The following is a 17,209-nucleotide window of genomic DNA, read 5'->3' as shown; positions in this document are numbered from 1 at the left end:
TGAAATTATGTTTTATTTAAAATGCCCAAGGTCGTTGGTTGAGCGCAATAAACTACAGCCACCAGGTTTGTAACATTAAAACACAAGTAACCTTTCATTATGAACAGTGTAATAATTAAACGGAAAGAAAATGTAACTGACTATCGACTTCCCCTTTTACAAACACCTCCGTCCTTAACTCGGACCATTCTCTACATGGACAGACAAACAACATATGGGATAGGGTGGTGGAAAGGGAAAGAAAATATTAATAAAAATAAAAGGATAAGGATCTTTGATGCGCTGAGATGAATTCCAGTCAATATCTTTCTGAAGTTCAGGCTTTCATTTTGGCACTTCTTTCTTCTGGGCTTGAGGTAGTTTTCTCTGGCAAGATTGTCTACTTTTGCTGCAGAGTCAGCATCATTTCAGGTTCACAGCAAAGGATGTTCTAGGCACTCGCTGTTTCCACAGCACTTTAGCAATTCTTTCACTTTGGCAAGCAGGAGAGAAAGAGAGAGAGAGATTCCTTTCACTTCCAAGGTCTAAACACTTCTGCCATGTTCTCTCAGAAAACATCAGGCAGTAACTGACCATGGTCAGGTAGAACACTGTCCCTGGCCAACCCACCGGTTGCCAGTTTATCAATCAAACCAATTCCCTCCAGAATAAGTTCCGAAGATCCACCGGTGCTGAAGAGTCTGGCTTCTCCTCTCCAAAATACAAAACCTGGGAACACAGTGTCTTGGCAAGCAGGCTGTACCAACCTCGATGCTTCTGCTTAAAAGCACATCTTAATTAAATACGCACAGACCAAAATAATAAAATTTTAAAAATGGGAACAAAGGAAATAAACACAAAGAACTTTTACAATTAACTGAGTGACTTGATGTTTATTGAGCGAGTGACTGCAGGGATTTAGTGACTGAGTGACTATTGGGGTTTGTTAACTGACTGACTGTGGGGGTTTATTAACCGACTGACTGTTGATGTTTATTAACTAAGGGACTTTTGGGGGTTGTCAGGATCAGTGACTGTTGGGTGTTAGCGACTGAGTGACTAAGTGATTATTGAGAGTTATTAACTGAGTGACAGTCAGGGTCAGTGAGTGAACTGTCGGGGGACAGTGACTGTATAACTCGGGGGTCAGTGACTGTGTGACTCAGGGACTAGTGATTGAGTGAGGATGTGCCAGTCACTGAGTGAATGTGAGGGGTTCCAGGAAGCTCCATATAGAAAGGTATCTATTCCTGGAAGGGGTGTGCTCTTTGCCTGCTGACTGTCTGGGTTGTCTGTCCAGTCAGGGTATATCAGAAGGGGGGAGTGAATCACACAGGCAGTGTTAAACCACCCAACCTGCTTCAGGATTGAGGGGACGATTAAAGAACTTGCCTTGTTTGTGTGAGGAGCAGTACTCGCAACAGCTACTCAGTCAGTGCCGGACAGTCTCAGGTAGGAGATTTTCTCAATTCTCCATCTCACACTCGTTAAACGTCAGGTGCTTGCTTTGAACTTTATTTATTTGTCTGTGTGTGTGCTCTGAGCTCCCTACTCGCGGCAACCCATCGGGTTTTTTTGTCGTTTATCTTCCCATTGATCTCACTTGCCCTGCATCCTTCCTGTGAACCATCTCTCGTCTCTTCAATGATTTCCCCTTTCTTTTATCGACTTAAACTTTCCCCTTTCACTCCCGTGGACTTAGCTCACCAGGCTTCTTATCTAGATCATGTAGAACTCTCTCTCATTTCTTTGTCTTGTTTCATTTCTCCCCCGCACCCCCTCCTTATCTTCACCGGTACTTCTCATTCGATGGGTAGCCTCTTCCCGCCGTCCATCCCCAATTATTCCTAACCCCGCGCCACACAAGTTCTCCTGTCCTCTTGTTACTGAGGGGATCTCCACTTCCCCAGGTGGGGGCCGCTTCCCGGGAGGGGGAGGCAGGAGCTGTAATTTGCCCCTCAGCCCCCCCCCCCCCCCGGCTCTCTCCTCACCTTGTATCCGGGGAAATATGGTGGCGGGAGGGGTCCTTCGCACCGTGAGGGCAGGGGAGCAGCCAGGGTTTAGCAAGGGGGGGGGGGGGGGAATGGACAAAGAAGGTTAAGAGGGTGTGAAGTGGCGGGGTGGTGGCTGAGAGGGTACATGGTTGTGCAGTCTAGGACTGAGTGCAGGAGCAGCAGGATTTGATCACTGTCCTGTGCTGAAGGTAGAAGTTCAGATTTTTTTTTAGTGCTGAGGGGAGTGCTGAAGTTGTCCAGTCTCCTGCTGCTTCCCTTCTGGGTCTGATGTATTTGTATGTGTGTGTGTACATGTGTGTATAACTGTTTATCAGGTGCTGTGTATCTGCTTGTATGGACACCGTGGGCCAGGGTCCAGCTCCGCGGAAATGTTCCCCTCCCCATGGATCTGACAGCTCCGCCCAGGCTCCTCTTTGGAAGCAGTCGATGAGGATCAGTGCCTGTGGATGGGGGAATGTGGATAGCGACGCTGGGCAGAGAGAGACACAGAGACAGAAAGGGAGCAGGGCTGTGAAAAATAGACAACTACAAGGAAGGCTAAAAAAATTGAAACTGGATAAAGAGACGAGATACTAAGAGTAAATAAAGGAGCAGGAGTTGGTGGAAAGCTCATGTAAATAACCGTTTTTACTATTTAAAACAACCATCTAAATGCAAGATGTAGGAGAAAGACTGAACCAGAGATTCAGATACATACTCAAACATCCATAACCATGAGCCTCAGATTTGGAAATATTATTTCCTTTTGTGACTCTCTAATTATTATTTCACCCGAAGGGCGTGTTTTCTCCGTTCCACGTTGTTGAATTTCGAGATAATTTTCTTTGACAGGACTCATAAATCAATAGAATGAGTCTGATGGTATTATTGAGGATAATGGCATAAATTTTAAAAAAGTTTTATTCAGAAAAGTTTCAATTATAAGATCAAACAAATGTATACAACTTTTATAGAAATATCCCAACACAGACCCACCTATCTTATATTTACCCACCCAACAACCCCCTCTAATAGCTGACTGCCACCAGCTCCTTAAAGAAGGTAGTGAACAACAGCCACCTGGAGTAAATCTCCTCCTCTGATCCCCTTCTGGCATACTTTATTTTTTCCAAATGCAGGAATTCCGACAAATCCCCCAACCATGTCGGAGCCTTAGGCGGCATCAATGCCTTCCATCGAGCAAGACTCACCTCCGGGCTATTACAGAGGTGAAGGCCAAGACATCAGCCCTCTTCCCCTCCTACAGCCCTGGCAAGTCTGCCACTCCAAAAATCACCACCATTGGGCAAGGCTCCACTCCAATAATGGCATAAATGTTGAGGGTAGGTTGTGTTCCTTGGCTTGTACCCCTTTGAGTTTAGAAGGGTGAGGGGGAAATCTAATCAGTTATTTAAAATCATAAATGGAGCTGATAATGTAGAAATAGAGAAATTATTTCCTCTGGTTGGTGAAGACGCACAATCATAAAATTTGAGCTGGGCTGTTCTGAAATCAGGATGCTTTTGTTTTTACACAAAAGGTAATGGAAATCTTGAACTCCCCCGCTGCCCTCAAAAGGCTGTTGATGCTGGAGATCAGCTTTCAGGACTGAAGTGGATAGGTTTTTGTTCAGCAAGGGTATTGAGGGATATGGATGAAAAGACAGGTAGATTTCATCGCCTTCTGTTTTCTATTGCGAAGCCTGGTCAGATAACATCTTCAACTGTGCCAGCTGGGCCAGTTAGACCTTTCAGGACTGAGGTCGATAGATTTTTGTTAGGATGGAGCTATGGAGGCAGTAGCAGATAAGCTGACATATAGACCAGCTTAATATAGATCAATTTGTTTGGTGGAACAGTTTTGAGGAGCTGAATGGGCTCCTGCCATTCCTTTGTTTTAATTATTCTGCATATTGAGATAGACACTTGCGATTGATTAGGGGTGGGAGCGATGGAGGCCATACCACAAACATTTTCACAAGTGAATCTAGTGCCGCACGTAAACAGATGCTACATTGTGCACAGAGAATATGTCAGAAGGACAAGATTATTAATTCCACTGCTGCAACCATTTAAGTAAATATCCACTTGTCAACTGTTAACAATTTGAAAGATTGTAGACTGCTGAAAATGGCTTTTGTTCCATTGAATTAGCTTTCCACCATTGGAAGTGATTGGAAGTGTGACTTAGGAAGTCCTCTTGTTTTATGCAAAGGCTGAAAGTGTTACATTTATCATTAACATGTGGAGAACATTTCACAGCAATAACCTCTCATAAACACAATGCTGGCAGTGCAGGGCACCATGCAGATTCTCTTCCTTGTGGTATTCACAACAATGCAAGAAATGTGGCATCATCCCTAACATGATCTTCAAAACTTTAAACAGTTTGCAAGCTGAATAAAGTAGCAAGGCTCATTTGGGAGGAAAATGATTGAGATGAGCTCAGAAGTCATTAAATGTGAAAGTCCCTGTCCACATCCCTACACTAGGTACCCCTGTGAGACAGAGTTCTCACATGGTGAGAACTGGCTCCAAATCTGGGGACTTAATTAGCTGAGCTACGAAAGGTTTTATTACAGCTCAATATCTACTGGGTTAATGTCAACATACGTTTACTAGTGGTATTCCAAACAGCAATGAAGCATAATAATGGCCATAGCAGGTTTGTCCAGCCTTTGTGCATGGGTAGGTTGGGGACATACACACTTCAATTTTTTTCTCACTCAAGGGGCCGACAAGTAGATTTTGAAAGATAAAAACAAATTACTGCGGATGCTGGAATCTGAAACAAAAGAGAAAATGCTGGAAAATCTCAGCAGGTCTGGCAGCATCTGTAGGGAGAGAAAAGAGCTAACGTTTAGAGTCCAATGACTCTTTGTCAAAGCTGGTGATTCAAAGATTTTGAAAGATAATTGAATTTTTAAAAATGTTGAGTCTGAAGAAAAGAAACAACTTGCTGAGCAAAAATAAAGCATTGACAAAGCAATACATGATTTTTAGGAAAGATGATGACTATAAGAGGGGGAGAGTGTTTGTGTCCAGCTCACCCTCAGTTTCACTCACTCACTCAGTCACCCTCACCCACAGTGAGAATGTGTGTTGGTGTGTGGGGGTGAGGGTGACGGAGAATCTTGAGACTGGAAGTCTCACACACACACATCCACACACCCTCCCACACTCTTCCACATGCATACACTCAATCTCTTCCACATGCACGCACACATTCTCCCACACACACACTCACTCCCACATATAATCACTCTCCTACACATACACACTCACTCCCTCTCTCCCACACAGACTAAATCACTCTCCCACATGCACACACTCACTCAATCACTCTCCAACGTGCACATACACTCACTCCCACACATACACTCGCACATATATTCACTCTCCTAGACATGCTGGGCGGGATTCTCCGAAATGGAGGCAGAGTGTTCGCGCCGTCGAGGTTCACAACGGCGCGAAACGGCCCCTATCCCGACCAATTCAGGGCCCGATAATGGGCTAGGAGCGGCGCCGTGTCATTTACGCGCGCCAGGCCTTGGCGCCGCGTAAAGGCGGTGCCGCATAACTGGCGTCGCGCATGCGTGGTTGCCGTCCTCTCCGAGTCCACCCCGCAAGAAGATGTCTGACGGATCTTGCGGGGCTGCGGAAGAAAGGAGGTCCTCCTTCAGAGGCCGGCCCGACGATCGGTGGGCACCGATCGCGGGCCAGACCCCATTTGAGGCCCCCCCCCCCGGTGCAGGATCCCCCCTTGCCCCCCCCCACACAGGCCGCCCGCCCCCCCCCAGCGTTCCCGCGCTGTTCCTGTCGACAGCGACCAGGTGTGGACGGCGCTGGGGGGAACCCGCCGTTTTGGGCAGGCCGCTCGGCCCATCCGGGCCGGAGAATCGCGGGGGTACCGGTGAATCGCCATTCTGGCTGCCTCGGGCGATTCACTGTACCGCGCCGTGCAAAATGCGATTGTGCCGATCTGGCCGCTTCCGTGAATCGCGGGAGGGTGTCGGACCGGCGTCACGGGAAAATCTGGTGACCCAGGCGATTCTCCCAACCGGCGCAGGAGCGGAGAATCGTGCCCACTCATTCTCTCCCACATACACTCAATTATACACACACACACATATATATTCACTCTCCTACACACACTCAATTACACACACATATATACTCTCCCACTTGCACACACTCAATTACACACATTCTACAGATACTCACACACACTCACTCACTTCCCCTACACACTCTCTCCCCCACACGCACAAACACTTACACATATATTCACTCTCCTACACACATATACTCACACACACTCCCTTCTAGACACTCTAAATCACACTACCCCTACACATACACTCCACCTCACGCACACACTCCACCCCACGCACACTCTCCACCCCACACACTCTCCCCCATACTCAAAATCACACTACTCCTACACACACTCTCCACCCCACACCCCACATACTCACTCTCCCCCCCACCCCCACACCTAGATACACTCATTCTCCCACATACACACTCTCTCACACATATACACTCACTCACTCTCCACACACAGACACTTTCCCCCCCGAACATACTCACCCACACACTCACTCAGTGATGGTTACCTTGTCCTATGCTTCAAGTTAAGTTTGCTTCTGCAGTTCATCAGTTCATTCACACACCCTAACTGCTGCTCTTAAGTTTTATTTACAAATTCCTTATTTCTCTCTCCTCATTCGACTACTTTACATCTTTTAGTTTTCCCTTTAACTGTCGTGCATAAAGTACAATTTCTGACTGTTACTCTTCTTCCATTCGTTTGTTTCTGAGTTCATGTTACCTCTTCCATATGACACCTCCAAGCATTTACTGTTTAAAATTCCTTGTAATAATCCTGTTTAGTGTTACTGTAAGCCTTTCCCAGGCCTCTGGTCCCAGTCTGCTTCAGGTGAAGACCATTCTAAGAAGGCTGTTCTTTCTTGTCCCTGTACTGGTACCAGAGTCCCTTGAAATAGATCCCTTCTTTCTCACACAACTCCTTCAGCCACTTGTTCACCCCAAATCTGGTTATCTCGACTACATAGAAATAATGTTTTTGTTGCCGCAGGTGGTGAAGAAGGCAAAATTATGCTGCCCTTCATTGCGAGAGGATTCAAATACAAGAGCAAGGATGTCTTGCTGCAATTTTAAACGGCCTTGATGAGATGATGTGTGCAGTTTTTGTTTCCTTATCTGAGGAAGGAAGTTCTTGCTATAAAGGGAATGCAGCAAAGGTTTATCAGACCGATTCCTGGGATGGCGGGACTGACATATGAGGAGAGATTGAGTCAGTTATAATTATATTGCTGGAGTTTAAAAGAATGAGAGAGGATCTCACAGAAACCGATAAAATTCCGACAGGACTAGACAGGTTAGATGCAGGAAGGATGTTCCCGATGGTGGGGGAGTCAGAAAAAGGGGTCAGTCTAGGGATACAGCATAAACCATTTAAGACTGAGATGAGGAGAAGTTTCGTCACCTAGAGAGTGGTGAGCCTGTGGAATTTGCTACCACAGAAAGCCGTTGAGGCCAACACATTGAATGTTTTAAAGAAGGAATTTAATAGATTTCTTGGGGTTAAAGGGATCAAAGGATATGGGGAAAGGTGGGAACAGGTTACTGAGTTGGATGATCACCCATGATCATAATGAATTGTGAAGCAGGCTCAAAGGGCCAAATGGCCTCCTTCTGCTCCTATTTTTTATGTTTCCATGAAAGTACAGTGTTTAATTCATTCTAGATCAGTGTACCAGTTACAAAAAGCTCAGTGATTTGTGTGCTATGAATGGGCGTTTCAGTTACAGAGCACCAAGTGTGGTATTTGTTCCCTTCCTATCAGCTCTTGAAAGTTCAGTTTGCATTTGTTCTGCATCTGTGTGTTCTGGAAAGCTTAGAGATTAATTTGTTTGATATCAACAATTACAGAAAGCTTTATTATTCAATACTGCAGAACATTTCAGCAAATTACAGGAGGACATTAATAAACTTGCAGAATGAATGGGAAATAATTGGCAAATCAAGTCCACTCGAATAAATGTGAAGTAGTACATTTTGACTGAAAGAATAGGGAGTCATTTATTACTTGGAAGGTGTAAGTATAGTTGAGGTAGAAGAACAAAGAGATATCGGAATGCAAATACATCAATCACCAAAGGCGTGTCACACGTTAGCAAGACCATAAAAAAGCAAGGCAAGCATTAGACTATTTCTAGAGAGACAGAACTGAAAAGTAGGGAAGTTATCCTAAACCTGTATTGAATCTTGGTTAGATCAGACTTAGAATACAGTGTGCAGTCTTGGTCACCATGTTGTAAAAAAGATGTAGAGGCACTGGAGAGGGTGCAGAGAAGATTTACAAGAATAATACCAGAAATGTGTGGATATACATATCAGGAAAGGATTCACCGTCTGGATCTCTTATTTCTTGAAAAAGAAGTCTGAGGGGTAATAGAGATCTTAAAAATTATAAAAGGTTTTGACAGATTGGATAGAGAGAGAATATTTCCTCTTGTGGGGTGAAGAGCAACTTTGTAAGATAGTCAGCAGGAAATAGAGAATTCAGAAGAAATGTCTTCACCCAAATAGTAAGAATCTGGAACTCACTGCTTCAGGCATTGGTTGAAGCGAATAGTATAAATGCATTTGGGGGAAAATAGACAAGCATGTGAGGAAGAAGGTAATTGTGGGTTATGATGGTAGGTTTAGGTTAAAAAAAAGGGTGGAATCTGTGTGCTGCATATCCTACTGTTCCATATCTGTCAGTTACTAAACGTTCAGAGTTTTATTTGTTCTATATCTGCCAGTTATAGAGAATCCAGCGCTTTATTTGTTCTAGATCTGTCAGTTACAAAAAATAGTGTTTTATTTTATTGGATTGTATATCGCGGCACGGTAGCAGTGGTTAGCACTGTTGCTTCACAGCGCCAGGGTCCCGGGTTCAATTCCCGCTTGGGTCACTGTCTGTGTGGAGTCTGCACGATCTCCCTGTGGTTTTCCTCTGGGTGCTCCAGTTTCCAAGTCCTGAAAGATGTGCTCGTTAGGTGAATTGGACATTCTGAATTCTTTCTCAGTGTACCCGAACAGGCGCCATAGTGTAGCGACTAGGGGATTTTCACAGTAACCTCATTGCAATGTTACTGTAAGCCTATTGTGACACTAATAACGATTATTATTATTACTTATAGCGTTCAGTGTTGTATTTGTTCTGTATCTGTCAGTCACTGAAAGCTCTGTGTTTTATTTGTTCTATGTCTGTATTTCAGTAAGCACGAGTTGAAAAATGGTGATAGTAAGTTTGAAGAGCAGTTAAATTGAGTTGATGTTTGAGCTGAATGTTTGATGTGCCTATTTCTTTTGCAGGCTACCCTAATTAAATCAACATGAAGACCTCTCTCCTGTCCCTCATACTTATCCTTTATCTGGTTCCTTGCTGTCAGGGAGACTGTGCAGCTGAGTGCCTGACCTGTAACAAACTCTTCTATCAGCATCAACAATTCAATGTACTGGTGAGTCTCAGAAACCGTCTTCACATGCCAGTTTTCGTCAGGGGGTTGGTTCCCTGGGCTTTGCTGCGGCTTTCTCTGATGATATTGTCACATCTGGTATTCATTGTGTAAGGAACGGTAAGGTTGGCAAGGATGGGTGTGGGGAAACTGTTTCCCTTTGTGGTTGAGTCAAGAACAAGGGGACATAAATTTAGGAAAGTCACTAATAGATCTAATAAAGAATTTAGGAGGAGATTCTTTAGAGAGAGAATGGTGAGAATGTGAACTCACTGTCATGTATAGTAATGTTTTATTCAGTTAAGGAGAGGCTGATGCATGCATGAAGGAAGAAGGATATGAGTGCTGTCCAGAACTCAATAGATGGGGAAAGGTGGCAGTCAATTTGCACACAGCAAGTTTCCACTAATAGCAAGGAGATAAATAATCAGTCTATTTTGATAAAAGGCAAATATTGACTCAAGACACCAGAACCTCTTTGGTCTTCTTCTAATACCACCATGGGATTATTTTTATTCCCACCTGAGAGGGAAGTCAGAGCCTCAGTTAAATGTCTCATCAAAAATACAGCACCCCCAACAGTGCGGTGCTCCCTCGACACTACACTAGGAGTGTCAGCTTGGATTTCTGCTCAGGTTTCTGGAGTGGGATTTGAACCCACTAAGATGTTCCAACACACCTCCTTTTCATCTGTGGACCTGGCTTCTCCTGCATGAAGGTGGATTCATGTGCTAATGGTGCCCTTTATCTCAAATACAAAACAGTACAATGGGGGCAGTTGAACCAGGAACAACCAAACAACTGAGATTAAGATCTTATCACTTACGCACTTCTACTTTATTTGGCAATTTTCCCCTTCCACTCTTGCATTTACCAATTCCTTGCTGAGCTGTGGTGGGTTTGTGGTATCTCAGGCAGGATGTCTTCATTTATGACTGTGGATGCAAGCAGGCTATTCATCCATTGAAGGCATCACAGGTGAGCGCCAACTGCACGTGCTTCCACCAAGACTTGCTGAGTGATGATCAGGAGCGGGCCCCAGGCACAGACACAAGCCAGACAGCTTGGCGTGGATCAGGGTTCACAGTGGGCACCTCGGTATTCAGTGACTATATTCACAGAGCTGATGGAGACCCCATTGGCCTATTGGAAAGGCACTCAAACAGCCCATTTCTAATTATGAAGGGCAGTAAAATACCAGCTGGACCATTAGTCCTGCTTCATTCTCATGATAACCAGAGCATTAGGATTAAACACCTCCCCCTACCCCTCCGTTCTCATGTAATCCCTTAAAGAAGCAAAAGGACAGAGAAAGACCCCAGGACCAATAAGGGAACACAGACTTTGGAAAAATTCCTCTCTGACCCCCTCAGGACAAGCCCAGGAGGTCACACCATTCAAGTGTTCTCATAACGCACTTACCTTCAATATGGTGTGATCTCTGCCAGGATCTGGAACCAGACCAATACAACCTTGAAGACAGTCAGCACCCACTGCACCATATAGGTTACTAGCAGCCTGCTAAGGGACTCGAAGTGAATGGAGAAAGTACACAGAACTGCTGCAGGGAAAATATTTGCTTTCAGAAAATATGTTAACAGGAATGGCTGCATAAAGTACACTAGCACCAACCACTGGTAGGAAGCTGGGAGTGCAGGACTGACAGTGGGATTACAAGTTCAGAATGAAAAGTGTGGCACTCTGCTACATCACACTATTCATGACATTGCTTGGAGGGAGTTGATCAGCTCCATCATAGATCAATCTGCAATTAATCAACAATGAACTAAGCTGTCACAAGAAATACCAGAACTATGTGCGATCTACGCAAAACTTCAATCATCCCCATCTGGAGTAACTGTCGAGTCGTGAGCGCTATTTAAACATTAAAGAGGTTTCAAGTTCACGAGAGCCATATTTGGGCTTAGAACTTTAAATTATGAGGATAGTTTACAAAAACTTGATCTGTGTTCCCATAAATTATTGTGATTGAGGGGTGATCTGATTGTGGTGTTGAAAACTATTCAATCAGGTTGATATAGGGGATGAGATCTTTCAGCTATTCATGCTGGTGGGATCTGCGGTCCCACTGACGGTACACCCCACCACGGGTTTCCCAGCGGCGTGGGATGGATTCATTGGGAAATCCCATTGACAACGGCGGGACCAGAAGATCCCACTGCTAGCCTACAGAGGGCCGCCTCCCTCTGCTGAGAAAGATGCCGACTGGACATCAGAGAATCTCACGCAACAAAATTGTTTCCTCTGAGTGGGGAATCAAGAACAGGGAAGCACAATCTTGAAATCAGAGTTAGACCATTCAAGGGTGAACTCAGGAAGGGGAGGGATGCAAGGTGGCACAGTGGTGAGCACTGCTGCCTCACAGTGCCAGGGACCCGTATTCAATTCGGACTTTGGGTGACTGTCTGTGTGGAGTTTGCACGTTCTCCCCGTATCGCCGTGGATTTCCTCTGGGTGCTCCAGTTTCCTCCCACAATCCAAAAACATGTCGCTTAGTGTCCAAAGGTTAGGTTAGGTGGGGTTGCGGGGATTGGGCCTAGGTGGGGTGTACTTTGAGAGGTTCAGTGCAGACTCAATGGGCTGAATGGCCCCCTTCTGCACAGTAGGGATTCTATGATTCTAAGTGCTTCCTCATAGAACATGTACTGGAAAGCTGGAACTCTCTTCTCCAAAAGGCTGTGGATGCTCAGATCAATTGGAGCTTTCAAGACTGAGATTGCTAGATTGGGTAAGATGCTGAAGAGATAAAGAGCAAAAGCAGCTAAATGGGTTTGAGGTACCTGATCTAATTGAAAAGTGGAACAGTGAGAAGTGTTTAATGGCCTGCCTGCTCCTATTTCAAAGATATTTTCATTTTATTTTATTCTAGTAGGTAAAGTGATTCACTCCGAATTTAGTTTTCACAATAGTAATGATTCTCCTTGTATTCGTTTATGGGATGTGAGCTTTGCTGGATGCCCATCCCTAACTGCCCTCCATTCACAGGGCATTTTGAGAGTCACCACATTGCTATGGATCTGGAGTCACATGTAGGCCAGACCAGGTAAAGAAGGCAAATTTCCTTACCTAAAGGACCGCCTAGTCATCATTAGACTTTTAATTCCAGATTTTTTATTGAATTCAAATTTCACCGTCTGCCGTGGTGGGATTTGAACCCGGGTCCCCAGATCTTGCCCTGGGTCTCTGAATTACCCATCTAGGGTTTACAGTGAGATACTATTAATGTATTTACATTAATAAAGACTGAGATTGATAGAGTTTTGTAGGGTTGGGGGATTCAAAGGATAAAGAACACAGGTGTGAATTGGGGCTATGGTACAGATTGGTCAGGATCTAATAGGTTAAAGGAGCTGAATGGCCTCTTCCTACTCCTAGGTAAGAATACAGACATTTGTAGATTGATAGAACAAATTATTTAACAAAAAGGAAGTATCAGAAGTACATTCCATCACTTAATAACGTGTCCTGTGTTTCAGATCTGCATTCTACAGTGCGAAGGGCAAGTTACATCCTCTGTCATTTGGGACAACTGCAGAAAAAGTGGCTCTGCATCATCAGTGTTACCTCTTGGCGTGAGCACATCTCAAATTGGAAGCCAGTCTTTTGGTAGCGCCGGAAGCAATGGGAGAGTCAACTCTGGAAACACCCGTGGCTTTCTCCAAATCATGAAGATCAAGTCACCCAACGGCAGCATGGAAGGTATTTCTGATGACGGAGCTGAGGCCACATTTGAGGTGGACAACAGTCAACAAGATACAAAGATGCCATCAGACGAGAGCTCCTATCGTTCCCTAGCAGAGCCACTGGCTTCCAACCAATATGGAGGGTTTATGGAGAGGAAACCTAATTTCAGAGAAGTTGCAGAGGGCAACAGAAGTTTCCAGAAGAGATATGGAGGCTTCATGGGAGTCAGAAAATCGGTCAGGAACTGGAGCAATTTGAGCAGACAGACCAATCAGAAAAGATACAGCAAATTTCTGAGGCAGTACCTTGGGCTGGCAACACGTTCTGCTGAGTATGACAGTTTACCAGGCAACTTGGCTGTGTAAATTTTGGATTGTGAGACTGGTTAGAGATAATGCCTAGTCTAGTTTAAAGGGGAGTCAGCCTTAACATTAGTTCATGTTATTATTGTTCTGCGATACTGAAACACATAACTCATGATAAATGTACAATCGTGACCACTATACACGATATTTTATGATGGCTCACTTACTTCAAAGAAAAAAATAATATTTTGAATGTTGCACAGTTCCATGGTCATCTAAATTGCCTCATCATCTGTGAAAAGCAAATAGTGAGATATTGGACTAGGCAGGTGGACAGAGGCGCATAGAGTGAAGTAATGGCAGATGTCAGGATGTTAACTGACTATTTCTTGCATCCTTCCAACCCAGAAAGGTCCAACCACAAATGTTGACCTGTTGGACATTAAATCTTGCTACTCTGAAAACATATCTGTGTTCAATCAGACAGGAGCTCAGCAGATTTTCGTAGAAACATTTATTATATGGACAGATGGAGACTATTCGACCCATTATGCCTGTGTCTACTCTTTGAAAAAGCTATCCAATTCATCCCCCTGTCAGTTCTCCACATCACTGTAAAAAATTTTCCCCATCAAGTATTTGTCCATTTTCCTTTTGAAACTTATCACTGAATCGGATTCCACCACCTTTTCAGGCAGTGCGTTCCAGATTGTAATTATTTACTGTGAAAAATAAATTCTCCTAATTTCTGCTCTGACCTTTTAATGGACATAGTTTCCTGGCATGGTCAAAATAACCTTTTAAAACACCACACCCATAAGAAATACCAAAATATCAAACAGGAAAAGACCAATTGGTCCAGCCAGCCTATCTGATACAGTCGTGTTCACCATTAAAAATATTTCCTAACCCTTAGATCCCATGACATGGGATAGGGAAAGGCCAAATAAAAAAAAACACAAGAACAGTGAGAGAAATGCGAGAAAAGTTTTCTCCAATCCCACTAGGTAAATGAAAATAACCCAGGAAATGTGATTCATTACTTGGTACCTACCTCTTGTATAATTGAGATTACAGAGGTAGGGAAGGGCAAGACCATGGAGAGATTTGAACAAATTTGGTTTAGCTAAACATTCGGCCAGTGAGACATTGTGAAGTTCTTACTACGTGTGATGGTAAGATACCCTCATTCACCCTGTTGAGCACCAGAGTGGAAGAATGACAGCAATGTACTGTAGGTATAACAAAACTGAGGAAAACTCTACAGTGTCCACTCAAACTTTTAATCAATTCTTCTTTTCAGTCCCAGTTACTCCAAGTTTGGGTCAGGAAATTTCTAAAAGAATAACTCTATTACTACTAATCATCAAGACAGTCATTCAGCACTCCTAGGTCATGAACATCAGTGACAGAAATGTCAATACTACCTAAAGCCCCAAATTACTATTTGGCCTGGTTTACCTGCTCTGTGAGTATATGTGTCCGCATAGGGGTAGAATTTATCCTCTTTTCTCCTGATTTTCCACATACCTCTGGTGATCAAAATTAGCTAAAATCCACAAAAAAATGACCTGAATTCTGATTATGGTTTTAAGGCTATTTCATAAGCTGCTCCAAAGTTAAAGAGCAGATCGGGTGAACCCTTGTTTGCCTCCACGCCCCCTACAACACCACCATGAAACTTTCTCATTAAAGAGACTATTCACTTATTGCCCTTTGCTGCCTTTCCTCTCAGTCAATTAAGAGCTCCATTTCGTTGGGGGTCACCGACACAATCAATCGCAGGAACAGCAGGAGTAATGATGACCCATTACCTGCCTCAAACTCATGAGTATGACAGTCTTTATGGGCAGCATGGTAGCACAGTGATTAGCACTGCTGCTTCATGGTGCCAGGGACCCAGGTTCGATTCTCACCTTGGGTCACTGTCTGTTCAAAGTCTGCACGTTCTCCCCGTGTCTGCTTGGGTTTCCTCCGGGTGCTCCAGTTTCCTCACACAAGTCCTGAAAGACGTGCTGTTAAGTGAATTGAACATTCTGAATTCCCCCCAGTGTACCCGAACAGGCGCCGGAGTGTGGCGACTAGGGGATTTTCACAGTAACTTCATTGCATTGTTAATGTAAGCCTAATGACACTAATAAAGGTTATTCACAATTAACAGTTCTTTGTCCATAAATATGTAATTTTGTAATTATTTTACCAAACAAATATATGTTGGAATACGAGGGGAGTTTGTAGGTTCCATTTTCCTGATAACCGCTTGACAAATTTCTACCTAACACACAATGGTAATCAAACAGTACTTCAGAACATTAAATCAGTCTAACAGCTCTGATTAGTTATATCCCATAGGCGACCACGCTGTTGGAACAGAGATAATAGTGGCAACAATCTGGCCCTAGTAAAGATTGAGAGGATCAGGTGATGGTTACAAACATGTAGGAGATGACTTCAACCTCTTTGTTTAAATTACAGCCCTGTAATTGCTCCTGTGTATCTAGTATTCTAAATTTGAGCCATTTGCCCTCTCACTTGAAACTTGCAGTCACTCTGGTAAAACCATCTTTCTGTGTTTTAATGTCATTAAATTCACTGCTTTGTTAAGTGTCCTGAAACAAAAGTAGTTAATTTTCTTGCTCTTGAAATGTGTTGAATTAACCCCTTGTGAATCGGCACATTACATTGCATTTGTGTGATCCTCAATAGTTAAAGCTGACTTCCCTTTCAATAGATATTACTTGTCTTTAGTTTAGCTTCTGCATGCACTGTAACCAATGATATCATTTCTGAAACTGTTTTTGTTTTCAGTTCAACAGCCACAATAGCCTGTATTTTTGAATTTGATTAAAATAGACTGGTTCTTGGTTCAGCCAGCTTGCCTGCCTGCAGTTCCGTAGCACTGAGCATGCCCAATAAAGAGAACCTGGTTTCACTGTCACAACAGCAAAATGTTTGTAACGTAGTTTGTATATTTGTCCACAATTTGGAGTATTATAAACTGTATATAGGAAACAATGAATAAATTAGTTTATTATTTATTTAGTCTCACTGTTGTAGGCAGATAATGGTTTATCCATTGGTTTATCATTGTTTCTGCACATTCAGACTTGTTGGTCAGTATTTATTCGGAATGAAAACATCTCCTAGACTTCTGGAATCCTCTCTCTGTCAGAACTCCTTCTTCTGCAAGTGCATCTCTCTCTGTCTCCCTATCGGTCTTTCGGCAAAGATCAAACTGCTCCATCGGTCTTGGGTGCGATTTAGCACCCGAAAAAGAATCCCATTTTGGGTACGTATAGCAGGGCATCTCTCAGCGCCTGCGGCGCCGAGAACGACCCCGCTATCAAACGGGACTCAATTCGGGGCACCATTTATAAATGGCGCCCTTTTTTTAATGATCTCTTGATTCCCCCTCGGACTCCCCACCGCAGCCTTCGGACCGCCTAATAATGCCCCAATATACCTCTTAGGAGGTCCTCTAGTCCCCTCACTCAATCTCAAAAGGACAGAGCACCCCCAGGCATGATCCCTGGCATGGGCAACCTGGCACCTGGGCAATGCCCTGCTGGCCTAGCAATGCCACACAGGCACTCAGCAGAGCCAGGGTGGGACTTCCAGGGTGCCAGGTGGCACTGTCAAGGAACCAGGTGACAGCGGGAGTGCCAGCGTGCCACCTGCCCAGAGCCCGACCA

General features: G+C 44.1%; 1 protein-coding gene across 1 annotated transcript; it reads left to right on the top strand.

The window, feature by feature from the left end:
- Positions 1–1,267: 1,267 nt before the first annotated feature.
- Positions 1,268–16,540, top strand: pnocb (prepronociceptin b). The gene is made up of 3 exons (XM_072498549.1): positions 1,268–1,431; positions 9,365–9,510; positions 13,005–16,540. The coding sequence occupies exons 2-3, from the start codon at positions 9,385–9,387 to the stop codon at positions 13,575–13,577; spliced, it is 699 nt and encodes a 232-aa protein (XP_072354650.1). The 5' UTR covers positions 1,268–1,431; positions 9,365–9,384; the 3' UTR covers positions 13,578–16,540.
- Positions 16,541–17,209: the final 669 nt, after the last annotated feature.

Source organism: Scyliorhinus torazame, chromosome 4 (genome assembly GCF_047496885.1).
Source record: "Scyliorhinus torazame isolate Kashiwa2021f chromosome 4, sScyTor2.1, whole genome shotgun sequence".
Taxonomy (NCBI): Eukaryota; Metazoa; Chordata; class Chondrichthyes; order Carcharhiniformes; family Scyliorhinidae; genus Scyliorhinus; species Scyliorhinus torazame.
The sequence above is the reverse complement of the archived record's forward strand: the minus strand, read 5'-3'. Positions and strand labels throughout refer to the sequence as shown.

Excerpts from the sequence above, each read along its gene's own strand:
- pnocb (XM_072498549.1), top strand. The coding sequence starts at position 9,385 with ATGAAGACCTCTCTCCTGTCCCTCATACTTATCCTTTATCTGGTTCCT. Across the intron at positions 9,511-13,004 it reads ATCAACAATTCAATGTACTG|ATCTGCATTCTACAGTGCGA; the intron begins GTGAGTCTCAGA and ends CCTGTGTTTCAG.